The 15247-nt window shown below is 40.4% G+C and overlaps 2 protein-coding genes across 3 annotated transcripts; one reads left to right on the top strand and one right to left on the bottom strand.

The window, feature by feature from the left end:
* Window positions 1-672: 672 nt before the first annotated feature.
* On the bottom strand, window positions 673-6595 carry si:dkey-238d18.4 (TBC1 domain family member 15). Its single transcript, XM_041942002.1, has 10 exons — window positions 6069-6595; window positions 4534-4719; window positions 4294-4412; window positions 3718-3821; window positions 2747-2814; window positions 2471-2617; window positions 2034-2124; window positions 1783-1931; window positions 1563-1704; window positions 673-1464 (listed from the first exon to the last, which is right to left on the bottom strand). The coding sequence occupies exons 1-10, from the start codon at window positions 6277-6279 to the stop codon at window positions 1296-1298; spliced, it is 1386 nt and encodes a 461-aa protein (XP_041797936.1). The 5' UTR covers window positions 6280-6595; the 3' UTR covers window positions 673-1295.
* Window positions 6596-7225: 630 nt separating this feature from the next.
* Window positions 7226-14182, top strand: LOC121610124 (myelin-associated glycoprotein-like). Of its 2 annotated transcripts, XR_006007029.1 has the most exons (10): window positions 7226-7326; window positions 7480-7540; window positions 7640-8011; window positions 8121-8147; window positions 8352-8396; window positions 8527-8638; window positions 9063-9137; window positions 9349-9427; window positions 9907-12615; window positions 12858-14182. XR_006007029.1 is itself a non-coding variant. In XM_041942076.1 (9 exons), the coding sequence occupies exons 2-9, from the start codon at window positions 7480-7482 to the stop codon at window positions 9979-9981; spliced, it is 846 nt and encodes a 281-aa protein (XP_041798010.1). In that variant the 5' UTR covers window positions 7226-7326; the 3' UTR covers window positions 9982-14182. The 2 variants fall into 2 exon arrangements, 1 of the variants encoding a protein (XP_041798010.1); XM_041942076.1 differs by having other exon boundaries at window positions 9907-14182.
* Window positions 14183-15247: the final 1065 nt, after the last annotated feature.

Here is a 15247-nt window from a genome sequence, read left to right as displayed (position 1 = left end):
GCAGCTTTGATTTGGCATCCAACCCCAACATGTTGTCATTGTTATGTGAGCATTGCCTTGTTAGGACATTAACAGGAAGAATGTTGTTCACATGCTCTGTTACATACACTGCTGGGACACTGAACAGCAAACAGAGTTACAGATGAACTTTTGAAAATCTCTACATGGCCTTAAACTTCTGTAACTGTGTTTGAAGTAGACAGTTAGTGTGCTCTTAAAGATGTTTGACCATGATTGTTGTGATGTGTTTTTTTGTTTGCTGTGGCTCAGGAGGTAGAGCACATCGTCCCATAATTGCAGGGTTGAGGGTTTGATCCCCGGCTCCTGATGTCCACATGTCAAAGTGTCCTTGTGTGTGAATGACTGAAACAGTAAAGAAGATATGAATGCAGTCCATTCACCATTTACACTGATGGTCTGCACAGTATATCTGCTGTATGTTACTTTTGTAGAAGGAGAAACTGTGGTTGTAAAGTGATGCATTTTTCTCTGTTTTTGAGATTGCGTTCCTCTGAGGGAGCTTTATTCTTTTCAAATTCAATGTCTTGTTTTCTTATCCCAGTTTATCTGTTACCTGCAGGCACTGGCTAATAAAATTAGGGGTATTACATTCAAAGCATAAACAAAACAAAACAGTTATTAAACTGAACATGAACTTTGCAAACACCACATAGTAACCAACCTTCCGTAGTTTTATTGAGGTCTCATTTTTATGTTGTGTACGTGTTTCATCCTATTTTTAAGACATAGGTGTGCAGTGGGGTTTCCTTCCTATTACTGCATGGTCTCCCTGCCAGGCCGCAAAAAAATGGATATCAATTCCTGTAGGTCTCTCTGACACATAGGCCATCTGGCATTAAATATAACTGCAGTTCGTTGCAAACACCACCTGTTGCGACACACCAGATCTCGGTAGTTGCCCACGCCTGTCAAGTGGCTGTATTCCTCTAGCGGCTGGATATTGCATGATCTGCAAAAACACACCCTTCAAAGCTTGTCTGAGTTACTAAGATATTAGGCTTAAGCTATCAAATGCATGTACAATCGGGACAGCAACCAAGGTGAGTCAGTCGGTGTAGGTCAAATTCCATAAAATAAATACTGTACATTTATAATTATAATAAACAGCAGGAATTGATCAAACTTAAGCAGCCATTAGTGTGTTTCCCTCAGAAATAAAAACAAAGATAAAGAATATGTGCCATCAATACTCCAAACAGAAATTATACCGAATGTCCCGTTACAAATGACAGTTTCATAGGAGTCTTTGATATCGGGTATTTAAAGCGTAGCTATCACTTTAAAACAAGTAAACTGCGGAGCTGATAAAGAAAGTCTTCTTCTTTGCTCTTGTGCGCTCTGCATCGCCCGCTCATGTAGTCCCAAGCACAGCTCTTGCAGTAGTTGTACAAATGGTGCTCTGCTTTCTTCAGCGTGCTGTTCAGGTCCAGCGTTCCCTGAAGGCTGCAACAAAAAGCAAATGATTAAGCAACACATTCATTACGAAGCACACAATCCCTTCTTTTGTATAGAGGTTTTCATGTGTGAGCATACAGACGAACCTGCTCGTAAACTGGATGAGTTGCACGTCATCTCGGCACCGCAGCAGAGACTCTCTGTTCTCTAACAGGATGGCCGCACAGATGAAGAGCTCAAAGGTGAAGTCAGTGTTGATGGCCTGCAGCTCTGACTCTGAACTGTCCTCTGCAAACATTGCAGAGCAAAGATGAATATGAGATAATCAGTCTTATTTATTATTACAACTTGAGTTTGGGGTTTTACCTGCGCTGCATTTCCGAGCAAGCCTTTCCTGATAGCGGGCTCGGTCTACTTGTTGGGAGATAAGCTCCAAGTGGTCACAACTCAGGATCTCGAACAAACGTAATGCGTCACTGTGTTCAAACTCCCTCTGGAAACCCAGCAGCAGCCACCTGAAAGGAGGGACAATGCGTGCACACACACAAACAAGATGTGTCTGTGGAATGAAATTCAGATATAGAGAGTAAAAATCTAGGAAGGTACCAAAGATCTACCTGTGGCAGAAGGTGAAGCTCTCCATGCTGTCTGTGACCAAATGAGCATAAAGCTGAGGGTCTAGTTCCTTCAGCAGGGCAGCCTCCAACTCTAAAAGACATGAAAAACAACTCTTTCATATGCTTATACAGCAGAATCTAAACCAATTTACAGTCTGTGCTTTCATGTAGGGGAACCTGTTTTATTTCTAATGAGTTCAGGAACTGTTTTTTTGTCTGATCTTGGCCCAGCGTTTTATGATTTTGGTCACATTTTATATATCAGTCTAAACACAGCATGAGAAAGTATGTTGGTTTCAGTATTCTGGTTTTACCACTAGAGGTCCCAAATCTCTTTTGCAAACTACATCCTGGAACAAGTCTCATTTCACAACATGTACATCTTGGAAACTTAACATTTATTTGCATAAAGCTGCATTTCTATTTGTTAATCCCACCTATTTTTCTGTGCAGGCCATCAGCCCTGAAGTCCTTGGAGAATTTCTCCATGTAGCAGGAGAAACTCCAAAAAGTGTCCACCTCAGAGTCAAGAACTTCCAGGAACCGGCTGCACAGGTCGTTCATTCCTTGGGCATAACTGACCTCTGGATCAGCAATCAAAAGAAGAAGTGCACAAACAAACAGAGTCTTTAACAGCACAACACACAGCCTCTTGTGTTGTCTTAACTGGTCAGTATGAATAAGCCTGAGGTGGGCTCATTCTCGCTGTTTACCTGGATGAAAAGCAGCATAAGTGATGAGGATGTCTCTCAGCACCAACAGATTGCCTGAACCTTCACCCCTGCAGACACATTAATTATTAGTATGACATATTTAAGAAGAATTAGTTAAACACCTCTGCAGAAATGTGTCTGCAACATATGGAGTTTATCACTGGCATAAAGCCTATATAGTCATGAGGAACTTAAAGGAGCTTTTGCTAGTGCGCTTATATTGTAAGGGCAGGCGACAAAAGTAATTTGAATTCATTTGAACACTGAATTAGCTTAAATAAATACACTTGAATGGCTTTTATCTTTAAATATGCTTACAGCAGTTAGTAGTCGTAAGTTCATATGATAGTTAGTCACACTACACATGCAGACTACACAATTCCAAATTAAGCTCTCCATTATTCATTTTTATATGTGTATTATTTCGGTATTGTAGCAACATGTCTGCGTTTAGGAGAGGCAGTTCGACAGGTTCTGTAGCCCTGGGGGGCAGGAGAGAAATGATCTTGGCGGCTCCAAATCAGGTTTGCTCTGTTTTCCCTCCTGTGTTTATTTTAATTCAGAGGCACATATTTAAATCATTATATTTTTTTTTCTGAGCTGTAAGCTCACAGCTTACTCAATGCAGTTAATAATCTTATATAAAGCATTTCTGTAACCTGGTAACCAGGTGAACAGCTGGTTGTAAATCATGAAAAACAGAAACAAGCTTCAATACACAATTTTCAGCTCTGGAGAAAACCAGGCGTGAGTGACCGGCTTAACTACACAAAGTGATTGCTTGTTTCATGTGAACATTAAACGGTTGATGCGGTTTCCTTTCTGGGTCAGCTGAGGTGAGCAAAACATGATTGATCCCCTTTGGCTGCTTAAAACCAAAGTCTGGATCTTTACTCCCACAAACTTCATGTCAGGGGTAAGCCGTCGAATTCCACACGCTACCTGTTACCTTAAGGCTCACAATCACTCACTGGTAATAGCTCAGGTCTCTGTTAGTTCTTGGCACATCCTTGTCAATTATTCGTATGGCTTCCCGCAGCTCCGCTTGGTCAAATGTGACCCGCTCAAACAGTATCTAGTGACAGGAAGGAAATGTAGACACAAATATATTTGACACCTTTTTTTTGCACTTGAAATAATGCACAGGCTGTGAACTCATGTCAGCAATCTGCTAACAGCATCATTCAGTTAAAGTTGCATGCGAGGTATCGCTATCTGCCTGCACAGAGCTATCAGCTGTTCCTAAATGCACACACACTCCAGACAGAATGGTAATCACTTCAGCTGGTACAAAGAGGTGAAGTGATACCTTCTGCAAACACATGATTAACAGTTTGTTTTGCATTACTGGATCCTGTTGTGAAATTTCATACTTCACTCCTTCCAATTTTAACAGTTGAGCTTTCCTCTTCTAGCAGACAAAGCCAACGAAATTATATATAATGGAACTACTGAAATCGAAAAAACAGAAATATACACAGACTAGAAAAGATGCAGTGACACTGATACATATAGATTAGAGTGAACATATGTTGAACTCATTTAACCTGTGCCTGAAGCTCCAAGAAAGCCAGTCTGTCCCTGACCTCCTCTGACTGGTCCTGGGTCTGTTGCTGGGCTTGTGCCTGCCTCTGGTCAAAGTACCTGACTGCTGCCACCAACTCAGCTGCAACGGAGACAGGATCATGTGGTCATAGACGTTTTCAACATGAGAAAGCAGAGCAGTGAAAGCTGCCAAATATGACTTCCTTCGTTGTGACAGAGTTGGTGCACGTTTGGACTTTTACCATCAGTGCCGTTGAGGTGCATCCGCACAGCTGATGGAAGAAACTGCTGCCACTTTCTCTTCATGATCTGGTAACGTACGACCAACTGCTCTTGCAGCAGAGAGCGCTCTAAAGCCGTTGAGCTGCACGGGTACATCCCAAACAGGAAACGCCAGGCCAGGCCACGCTCAGAGGGGGACACGCCACCTGGACATGGATTGAAAACCTTTTGATCATTTACAGCGGTCAATATAACTGACTCAGCAGTGTTTCCAAGTCGAAGAGGTTATTTCAGCTGTTATCATTCAAATCAATCACCACGAGACCAAAACAAACCACCAATGGATCACACACAAGAATGACCGAGAAAAGAGGGAATATTTAAAACAATCACTGATCCAAAAGTTTGTGAACTTTACCCTGCTTTCACCGGGATTTGAGAGGTCTTATGTAATGTTTTGCTTTGCAAGTTCTTTAATCTTTGGTTTCCATGTTTGTAGGGATGGAATGTGCATGAAGGTCAAAGGGCCGCAGGAAAGGCGTGAGTTTCCACATTCCTGCTCATAGATGGTAGATTCACTGTGATGTTTTAACCCAGCAAAAACTCCTGTGTGTCGACAGTCCTGCGGCCAATGTGCTGCTGATTTTCAACTGTATTAACACATTCATGCACTGGCGCTTCCTTAAAAAATACTTTCCAGGGGTATCTTCATTTCTTAGGTTTACACACTTCACTGAATATTTTCTGACTGTTTCATCTCATGTGATTTCATTCTGCTTCTGAGAAATCTAACTCACTAAATGGAATCTGTTGTTTTATCACAATAGTCACAATGCAGTTCTTTGCTCGAGGGGGTCCCATGTGCAACCAAATGACGGGTGTTCGGCTGTGGCTTGCGCCCTGCAGTAAAGCATCACTTGACTTCCTCTTGGTCTGAAGGAATGGTCATAATTCATGCATGCATCTGAAACATCAGATCCTAAAAATCCCTCTTGAATTATTTACTGCAACAAGAAAATACTGCATGTGTGGAGACAGTTTTACATTTTGAGACACTAATTCAACATTTGTTAATTAGTACATAGCATATTTACAAGCAAAGAGAAATCACCATCTGTGATCCTTTCAGCCTTTTATGAGAACAATATTAAACCTCATCAAGACTGCGTTCAGTATGAAAAAGCAGACTTCAATACTGCATTAACACAGAAATGTACAAATAATCTTTCCAACATGAATTTCACTGGATTAGCAGAGACTTTATATTTCTAAATGGGCATTATGTGATTATTTAAGATTTCTCTTTGGCTTGTTGTGACCTCTCCATCATTAGTTTCTACTATTATTTTGCAATAATGAAAAACAGTTACTGCATATGAGTGAAGATAAAGTTTGTCATAATGATGCTATGTAAAATCAAGCCATTTCAATTACATATATTTAGTAAAATCACTTAATCTTGCGAGCAGTCGTGTTTGGTGCAGGTGAAGCATGAGATAAGTATCAAATCATCTACAATTATTACATGATTTTCTTTACAGATGTGCAGAACTACCGTTTTTGAAAATGTGCATCCTCAGTCTAGACTCGTCGACCCTCCCCTCGGTGTCCATGACTCCAGGTAAAGTGAGGCGTGCGGCGGGCAGAGCCGGAGAGTTGACCGCGGCTACTCTCCTCTGGAAGCGGACATCTGACTGGGGACTGTCCGATGAGCTCGTCTCTTCTCCGGCTGCCTGCCGTGGACTCCCGCTGGTCAGATCTCCCATCCGTGCCCGCAGGGTTCGCGATCACACCTCGCACAGGTAAAGAAGAGCTCGCCTGGCGCGCCGCAGCCACGGAGCCTCACCAGACAACAAACTGTCATCTTCCGAGTGAACAACCGCTCGCGCCGCTTCCCATCTCCCTCTGCGAGCTGGGGCCGAAAAACAACCGGGACTGGCCCCCTCGAACGGGGTCGAACCGTCCAAGATCACAAAACTTTTCAGGAAGGTTTCAGCAAACCCTCTGTTTACTCTTGTTCCGCCATCTGGAGGTCACATGACTGCACCTTGAGATCCGAGCTTGGGCCACATTCCAGGTGGAGTCCGGCTTCAGTGGCAAAGTTCACACTGGATTTGCGAGCATGTCTCACTCCACCTAGTGGTTGTATTGAACAGCGTCAAGCACTAAGCGTTTGTAGCAATATGAAACAAATCCATCTGGCAGAATTCATTCATTCTGTCTATCTATCTATCTATCTATCTATCTATCTATCTATCTATCTATCTATCTATCTATCTATCTATCTTTTAATTCATGCAGTGTTATTCACACTCTAAAGCTTTAGAGGTTTGACTTAGAGGTTTGGATACAGTGAATGGACAGCACCTCTCTGTGTGTGAAATCTTACACATACTGGATTGCCCTCCTGTGATGTGCTAAGTTGCATGGTCTCCTCGGAATCTTCACACCTCTGAGATGTCGTTGTGTGTGTAAAGAATTGTCGGAGACGTGTAAAAATACATGCAAGCTTCAAGTGAATATCAACTTTTATACCAAGCAAAATTTCACTTTGCAGTATTTTATTTTTCGTGCGATGAGGAACAGGTTGTAGCATTTGCCCTCAAGATTCTTGATGCATTTGTGTAACGCTTGGCATCAGATTCCATGAGAAAGTTGTACTGTGGTAACGATACACTTTTCTGTCACAACTTCCTTTTTCAGTTCACCACTGCTGAGCGAAAGCAAACACACCCAAGAATTTCAGGCCAGTGTTAAGTTCAAATACGTATTGACAGAGCGCAACAAAGCTCGACAACCTCTGCTAGATCACAGTGAGTATTTGCTTTTTGCAGTGAATGGCAGAATACGGGCATAACCTTGCAGCATGTAGGCTGTCAGGTGTGGTTGATGTTGCTGTAAAGCTGAATTCACTGTAAGGATTCAGGTTTATGTCATTTAACCTCAGAATGTCTTTCTTGGATCAGATGAAGCTGCCAGGCCTCATTGATCTTAGTCTCATTTTGATCCTGGCCTCTAATTCAAAAGGTGGGTGACATATGTGTGTGATGTATTTGTTTAAAATTTTATCTCATGAAGCTCTTGACGCATTAATAAATTGAAGTTCTGGTTTGATTTCGAACACAGGTCAAAACTGGGATGTTAACGTCTCTGGCAAAATTATGGCAGAATTGGGCTCAAATGTGACCATACCATGTACTTACACCTATCCACATCTATACTTCACCGAAGATGTTCAAGTTTACTGGAAAAAGCTTCAGAAGAGTACATTTGATACCAAAGACAATGACAAAAATGCATTCGTTTACCATAAGAACGACTCGTTCGTGCTTGAGAAGTACAGAGGAAAGACCATGCTCATCGGAAATAAAGACAACGGAAACTGCTCCCTCGTGATCCAAAACGTCCAGGATAATGACCAAGACATCTACTTGAGAATTATCGTAAAAGGTCAACAATACAGCTTCAAAAAGAAACGTGTCACCATTTCTGTGCGTGGTAAGAATTTTAGGAAAGCACTTGAAGTATGATTTTAATCACATTTATACTGTATGCTTGAGTAATTGGAAATTGAAAGAATACAAACATGTTTCTCTCACATTGACAGGTGTTCAGCAAGTCACTGTACCAGCAGGTATACAGTAGCCTTTCATTTTTTATCAACTCATTCACATTTATATAATTTGTGTACTTCTAAATTTGCTAACAGTCTGTATACTATTTTCCCAATAGTTACGGCAAAGATATGAAAGAATGGAACTATAATGAAAACTGTCATTAACAAATTTAGTTTTTTTTATTTAATGTTTTTAATTTTTTTTTTTTTTACATATTTTAGATATTACACACACAACATTTTTGAACACCTTTGAAACAACATCAAGTAAGTTCAGCGTTTACACATTTTGTTTTTCAGTACAGTTTCAGACTAATAATAATACTAAAACATCAAAATCTGTAATTCAGTTTATTGAAAAGATTGCTGCTTGTGGATATTGTCATTTTCTTCACAGTGGGTATGAAAGAGGAGACTTCAACACCATATACAGCCATCTTTGTTCCAATCGCTGCACTTCTGATTATCGTTTTTGTCACGGGAATTGTCTTTTACATAAAACACAGAAGGTAACTCCACTATGGGCTGTTTTGTTAATTGAGTGTGTGGAAGCAAAAGTCTTTTTGTTTTGTTTACTGCACCTTGTGTTTTCCTTAAGCAAACCATGTGCGGATATTTTAAAGTCCCCCTCCACTCAAATATGTGCTTTGCTTATTGTTAATCCACTTGGATGTTTGAGCTTCACTGCGCAGAATGATGCATGTGCAGAGTTTGACACTTGAAGGCTGTTCTCACATTCATTCGCTGAAGGGAAAAGTCTTGTCTTTCTTAAATCTCATTTCACTTCATGTATGTACGACTATGATGTTGTGACATCACAACTAATTTGGAAGCCAATTACGTGACGTGGAAAAGAAGGAACAGATGATGATCAATGTGCACTTGATTCACAATTCCAGTAACACGCCTCACAGCAGTCACCTATTTCCACAGGTCCAAGTCTTTTACCAGGGAGGATTCTGGATATTATGCAAATTTTAGGAAAGCATCATCAAACCAAGCCAACAGGTTTGTTTCATGATACAACAAAGGTTTAATAAAGTTAACATTCTAAAAGTTTAATACTAGACACATTTAATACTAGACACATGACGACCAAAGATGTTTGTGGATACTCTGAAAAGCAGATACATGCAAGTGAAATGTGGACATAATGACACATTTCTGATCCAATGTTCCTCAAATTAGAATCCAAACCGGTCTCTTTTTTTCTTTTCAGAGACGCATCTTGTAAAAAACAAGACAAGAATCTTCCTAAAGCGAAGGCCATCGATGAGCCTGTCTACATCAACATGGAGGTACGAAACCCCACTCAGCTGGGTTAATATTCTAATATGATTGTAACTAAGACTAAGTCCCATAACTCATTAGCTAAATCTAACCTTAAATGTGCCCACCAAAACAACGCACTATTACACCTATTTACCTTATAAATAGAAAATACAGCGTACACTTTTTCTCTCTTCCGCGAGAGAGACGAGCTCAATTGCCTTGTTAACTCATTGCAGAACATGCTCAACAGAAACAAACTAAAACTCACAAAAAAACAGTGTTAAAAACTCTGGTTTCTGCTGTCCCTGCCTGTCGTGTCTTCCGAACAGCAAATAGTAGCTAAATTCAAAGATAATTACAGAGTAGTATAGTATAGCACAGTGTGCTGCCGTTAGCAATTACTCTGGTGATATGCTGCCCCCCCCATTTATTTGGAGCAACCTTGGACAGGTGGCTAATTCTGACACATTGCACCTTTAATCTAACTCAACTTCTGTTTTTGCAGGCCCCTCTGGATCAGATGGATCAAAGCATGGATCACGCAGACAATATATATGCAAATGTGGATTATTCAAAATAGTAAAAAAGCTCCATCTCAAGTCCAGTCTATTTGGACTGTTTCTGTATTCTCCGTGTTTTGCACACATGTGCATGAACTTGTGTTGGTGTGTAGGGTGCATCACAACAGGATTATCTTATCATGAGGAAGAAAGGATGCATAGCTCCCTCTAAGGAATTAGATAAAGACCATATGTCATCAAGAACAATTACAAATACTCTTTATTTACTGGCTCATGGATGGAGAACTTGTGAGAGGCTTATGAACCAAAAACCATGCCTGTTGTCAGTCTATTACAAGACGTCCTTGACTTTTGCAGTACTTGTTTTTCCTTTTTTTTCTCTCACCAAGATAAATGTGTGAAAAACTGCTCGGCAATAGACATATTTCTGATTCTCATTTTAACTCCAAATTTCCAAAACAGTAGTCCATTGCAATGCAGTGCCTAATTTGCAGGCTTCATGCCACACACACACTTTTACAGTCACAGTACGGTAAGTAGGCAGATTGTGTCAAATGTGTCATGCTTAAAGGACAGGTTCAGATGTGTTCTCGTCTATCTTAACACATTAACACATTTTTACTAGTTTTACGGATGTGACCCTTATCTTTAAAATTGTGCCAACGACTGTGGACTTTGTTCCCATCTCTTACATTGGAGTCATGGTAGGAAGGGATGTCTTTAAAGTCAGTATGGTGAGGAAGCATTTTTGCAGTAACCATTAACTCTTACTGTTTACATACAGTACATATATGATTGCTTTGCATGGTTGGTTTTCATTCTTTATATGTTGCCGCACAGTAAACACAGAGGCTCCGATCAGTTAGTGTGCCAATGGCATTGCGCCACTAAGGGACTGACCTGATGAAATGGTATCAAGCATTTATCAGATCAGTTTTGCAAGCTGCTTGTAACATCTCATGACTGGAGTTCTGTTTTCTGCAGAATGTGTAAATGTTATCTTCTAACCTTGTCAAAAAACTGTCGTGACATTTTGTTTTAGTGCAATAATAGATCGTGTTTTTCTGTCCTTTCTCAATAAGTTTGCTAATTCACTTCCTGCGTCATTTGTGCTGGATCTGAAACTTCTGTTTTCTCTTCTCGTTTATTCTCCAGTTTAGAGATTAAGTTGTTACTTGTGACGTGACATTTAATTTAAGGACTGTATCAAAAATAAAGGGTTAAAGGTGGATGTGATCTGTAGTGTCTACTCCCTTTCCTCCTCTTCTTTATACTGGTATATAAAACTGAATTAACAATTAAACTAAGTAAATGCTTGAGGTAAATTAAGTGGAAGTTAGTGAAGATGTTAATGCGGCCACTGTGCCTACACTGTGTGGAGCAATCGCTGCAGAGGCCGTTCACTCCCTGCCATGTGACTGACTGCGCTGTGCTCTGTTAAATGATCTGTTGCTTGCACACATTTCACCTGCCGTGCACATCTGGCAGTTGGTCAGTGGCAAATTGTCACCACAAGCAACAGTGGTTGCACTGACATCAGAGCAAATGGAACAAATTTCACTCTATGTTTAAGGCTCATTCATAAGCTGTCAGTTATTGATGAGTTTTCAATTTTCAGCGTCACGTCATAATCTTGTCATAAGAAATACATCATCATTATTGAGAAGAACTGAATCTTTGGTCTACAGTCAGTGTCAGTGCAAACAGAATTTGGAAGCAAATTCACACCAAACAAAGGAGGCAGAAGAGGCGGCTGAGGAATAAGACTTTCTCGACCTTGGTTGTATCGGCGTCCTGCATACTTCGCACCAGGTTATCATCATAGCTGAGAGAGTTGACTTCCCACAATTTGTCTTACAGTCTTTCTCTAAATGTGGAGTCAGTATTTCATGTAAATCTAAATTGTAAATTCTCTTATATCGCGGACTAAACAAACCAAATGTTTAGTCCATCCTTTAAAACCCACTACACAAAGTTTACATAGGTCATTTTTATTAATTCTGTTCTTTTTTCAGCTAACTAACTTGTTTTTAATACTTCGTTGTGATGTTTTATGATCTCATTTGACTGAGCATCACATGACTTTTCAAAGTGGGACATACGCCTGAACCGCAAAGCTGTGAAGTGTATAAAAATAAATTTCGCAGTGCTGACTTCCTCAAAAGAAAATGTGGTTAAATTGTGGTATTTCCCTTAAACAATGGACAAGTTAAATGAAAAAAATCAATTAATAAATTGCATTATCTGAACTCATCTTTAATGTCCTCACAGCTTTTTCTTTATTGCAGACTGGCTTGGCCTTCATTGGTGTATTTGAGGGAGTCTTAACTGTGTAACACTCCTCTGTGGACTCATTTTAATGTGTCTTGTTTTATAATTCTGCAGTGAGACAAACTGTTCTTCTGTGCATTACTGGAACTGTTCTGTTTAACCAGAAGTGTTTTATGAAATTTCCCTCTGTATTTGCTTGTCAAGTCACAGGTTAAACGGAGGACAGTCAAGGAGAAACCATCACATATTGTAACAACATCTGTGTCCTCGGCCTCTGCTGTAGCCGAATAAAGATCAAACACTTTGTAAAACACTTCAAAGAGTGAAGCTAGACTATAAATGTGACGTCCAGAAACACGGCACAAAGCTCACCGGCACTGGAAGTGAGGGCGTATTCATCCAGCCGTTAAACAGATTCAGAGGTGAGTGAATTATTGGCACATGTGCAAAACTACAACAGCAGAAATACAGTTTCCCATGTTTTTCATTGCCTTCATGCATTTTTATTTTTGCACTTTCTATTTGTCTACCATCATCAGTGATGGAGCTGAAGTGGTGGCTTTCCCTTCTGTTGTTACTTGGTGGGTCTCACATCATGATGCAGCTGAAGACTTCTTCTTCATCTTCCGCTCAACGATAAATCGATCTACTGTCTTGTTTTTAGTGATCTGTGACGTGCAGTCGAGCCAATGGGTAGCACAAGTACCGCCAAGGAGGCTCCTGTGTGGTTATTCCCTGCACCTACTTTTACCCCGAGCCCACCTTGAAAGCGATCCTGAACAGGTGGAGAGGATTCTGGAAGAAGGGGGAAACGATCGTCTCAACCAATCTCCCAGGAGAGATACTGGCTAAGGAGTACGAAGCCAGCTTCTGGGACGTCTGGAAGCACTCAACTGCACCATGGTGCTGCATGGTGTCAGACTGAGTGATGCTGGCCCTCACTGAAATGCCCCAATACAAAAGATTCTCCTACAAAAAAAACATGGTGTCCATTGATGAGTATTGTATGGATTATTTTAATCGTTTTAAGGCAATACACTAACATTTTATTCATTGCATTATGGGTCATACTGGTATCATGTTCCTACTCCGCAGGTGATCTCTCTGTGGAGGTGAACAGTAAGGTGACTGCCGCTGCTCTGTGTCTCACTCCTGCCCAGCTAGTCCCCCTCAGTTCTCCTGGAGTCGCCCTGGAACCGTCAATCGCCGATCAAGGAGGCTGAACACATGGAAGTGGGAAACGACATCAACCCCGATCTTTAATCCTGTGGCCACCGACACCAACAAGCCTTTAAACTGCATGGTGAAATATCCAGGAAGAAAGCAGGTGAAGAACTCCATCAGCATATATCCTAAGCCCAGTCCATGATTAAATATCACCTCTCAGAATCCAGGTCCTGTACGTCAAGGAGCTTCAGATCTTTCATTTAATGTCTGATACGTTTACAGTATATACCTATACTGTTAATCAAGAAACACGCTAACATTTCACTGCACACTGTAACGGCAGTGTCACGCACAATCAGTTGTGCACCACTTCATTTCTGCTGTGTTATTCTAGATCAGATTTAGGTCACAAATGTTTCACTGTTTAAGAATTCTCACAAGTCTTCCAGTCAATATGATTTGTGTCTGATTAACATTAAATACTTATTAACTGCTTTTTTTTAATGGGTATGATGTTGTCATAACAGAAGGGTAAGATGGGTAATGATGCCCCCCCGTAAAGAACTTTAAGATATATTTGGTGTTTCTGTATGATTGTGTATAAACTAACCCAGCTGTGGGTTTTTGACCCATTTGTAATAAATGTCATAATCTTGCACCATTAGGTATCTACATATTGTATGAGTTGCATATATTCCGTACTGTAAGTGTTTCTGAGTGTTTGTGATATATACCAAGATAAGATATTTTAAAAGGCAAAATACTTTAAATCCGACAGCACGAGGTTGAGCATGAGGTTCAATGGCATTAAACTAAACAAATGTACACAATATTTGAATTCTTTCACAATAAAATCTATCATTAAATTGTGGATGGCTCTTCACTAATATTTCTTTTTCATCTGAATGCTAAATTAGCAGTTTGCAAGTTCATGGATTTCATGCAGATTGTGTAGTTGAATTATTTTTACACAGCAATATAAATCAGACCATACTAAACAACAGAGGTGTTAGATAAGATGTTCCAGGAGTGTTTTGTCCAGAGCTACAAGGGGGTGTCTTCTCCACAATCAAAACAAATCGATTCGTTTCTAGATTTCTAATCTCCTGACTGGATAAGCCCAGCTGTTGTGTATGCCTCTATCAAAACACTTAACACAGGAGAGGAAAAATTCGGTAAAGTTATCACAAAAAAACCTGCGGCTGTGCAGAATTGATAAACAGGAGCAAGCAAAATGTACATTTTAAAAAATGAGAGCTCTTACTGTAAACAACACACATACAACCAATAGAAAAACAACTGTTTCGACTGAAGGGAAAGATTAAATAATATGTGAGTGATTTGGTTTCTTATTTTCATTCCAGGTTAGGCACACCTTGAACATGGTGTCTCTGGTGGTGAACTAATATGCTGTCCATGATGTGATTTTTATTTAATTTAGTTCGGATCTGTACTCGTGGTGTTTGGTGTGTTTGAAATGTCACTTCAGCACTTCTATCTGCTAAGATTGTGACTCCCCTTTGACTTCCTGTTGATGTCAGGGCTCAGAGGAAGTGTACTCACCCAGCTGTCTCGACACAAGGCTCACAGGATTTAATGTCTCTCCAGACAAAAAGCAGTACATTCGACAAACAAATGTATCCCAGGGCAAAGGCAGTGAGAGCAGTCAAAATCCAAGAAAACACTGGATAACAACACACACGGGATCAAGATTATCTGGCAAGAGAAAGGGGAAAGACAAAGGGTATACAGAGGGAGGAGCAGGTTAACAACAGGGCACAGGCTGATCAGGAGGGGAGAGAAACTTGACAGGAACTCGAGGAATGAAACTAAATCTACCAAAATAAAACAGGAAGTGACTCACATAACACGAATTTGACAGATCAC

The sequence above is a fragment of the Chelmon rostratus genome, chromosome 8 (genome assembly GCF_017976325.1).
Source record: "Chelmon rostratus isolate fCheRos1 chromosome 8, fCheRos1.pri, whole genome shotgun sequence".
NCBI lineage: Eukaryota > Metazoa > Chordata > Actinopteri > Chaetodontiformes > Chaetodontidae > Chelmon > Chelmon rostratus.
This window is presented reverse-complemented; position numbering and strand designations above follow the sequence as displayed.

Excerpts from the sequence above, each read along its gene's own strand:
- si:dkey-238d18.4 (XM_041942002.1), bottom strand. The coding sequence starts at position 6,279 with ATGGGAGATCTGACCAGCGGGAGTCCACGGCAGGCAGCCGGAGAAGAG. Across the intron at positions 2,815-3,717 it reads AGAGACCTGAGCTATTACCA|GGGTGAAGGTTCAGGCAATC; the intron begins GTGAGTGATTGT and ends ATGTGTCTGCAG. Across the intron at positions 2,125-2,470 it reads TGGCCTGCACAGAAAAATAG|AGTTGGAGGCTGCCCTGCTG; the intron begins GTGGGATTAACA and ends CATGTCTTTTAG.
- LOC121610124 (XM_041942076.1), top strand. The coding sequence starts at position 7,480 with ATGAAGCTGCCAGGCCTCATTGATCTTAGTCTCATTTTGATCCTGGCC. Across the intron at positions 7,541-7,639 it reads CCTGGCCTCTAATTCAAAAG|GTCAAAACTGGGATGTTAAC; the intron begins GTGGGTGACATA and ends TTTCGAACACAG. Across the intron at positions 8,639-9,062 it reads TTTTACATAAAACACAGAAG|GTCCAAGTCTTTTACCAGGG; the intron begins GTAACTCCACTA and ends CTATTTCCACAG.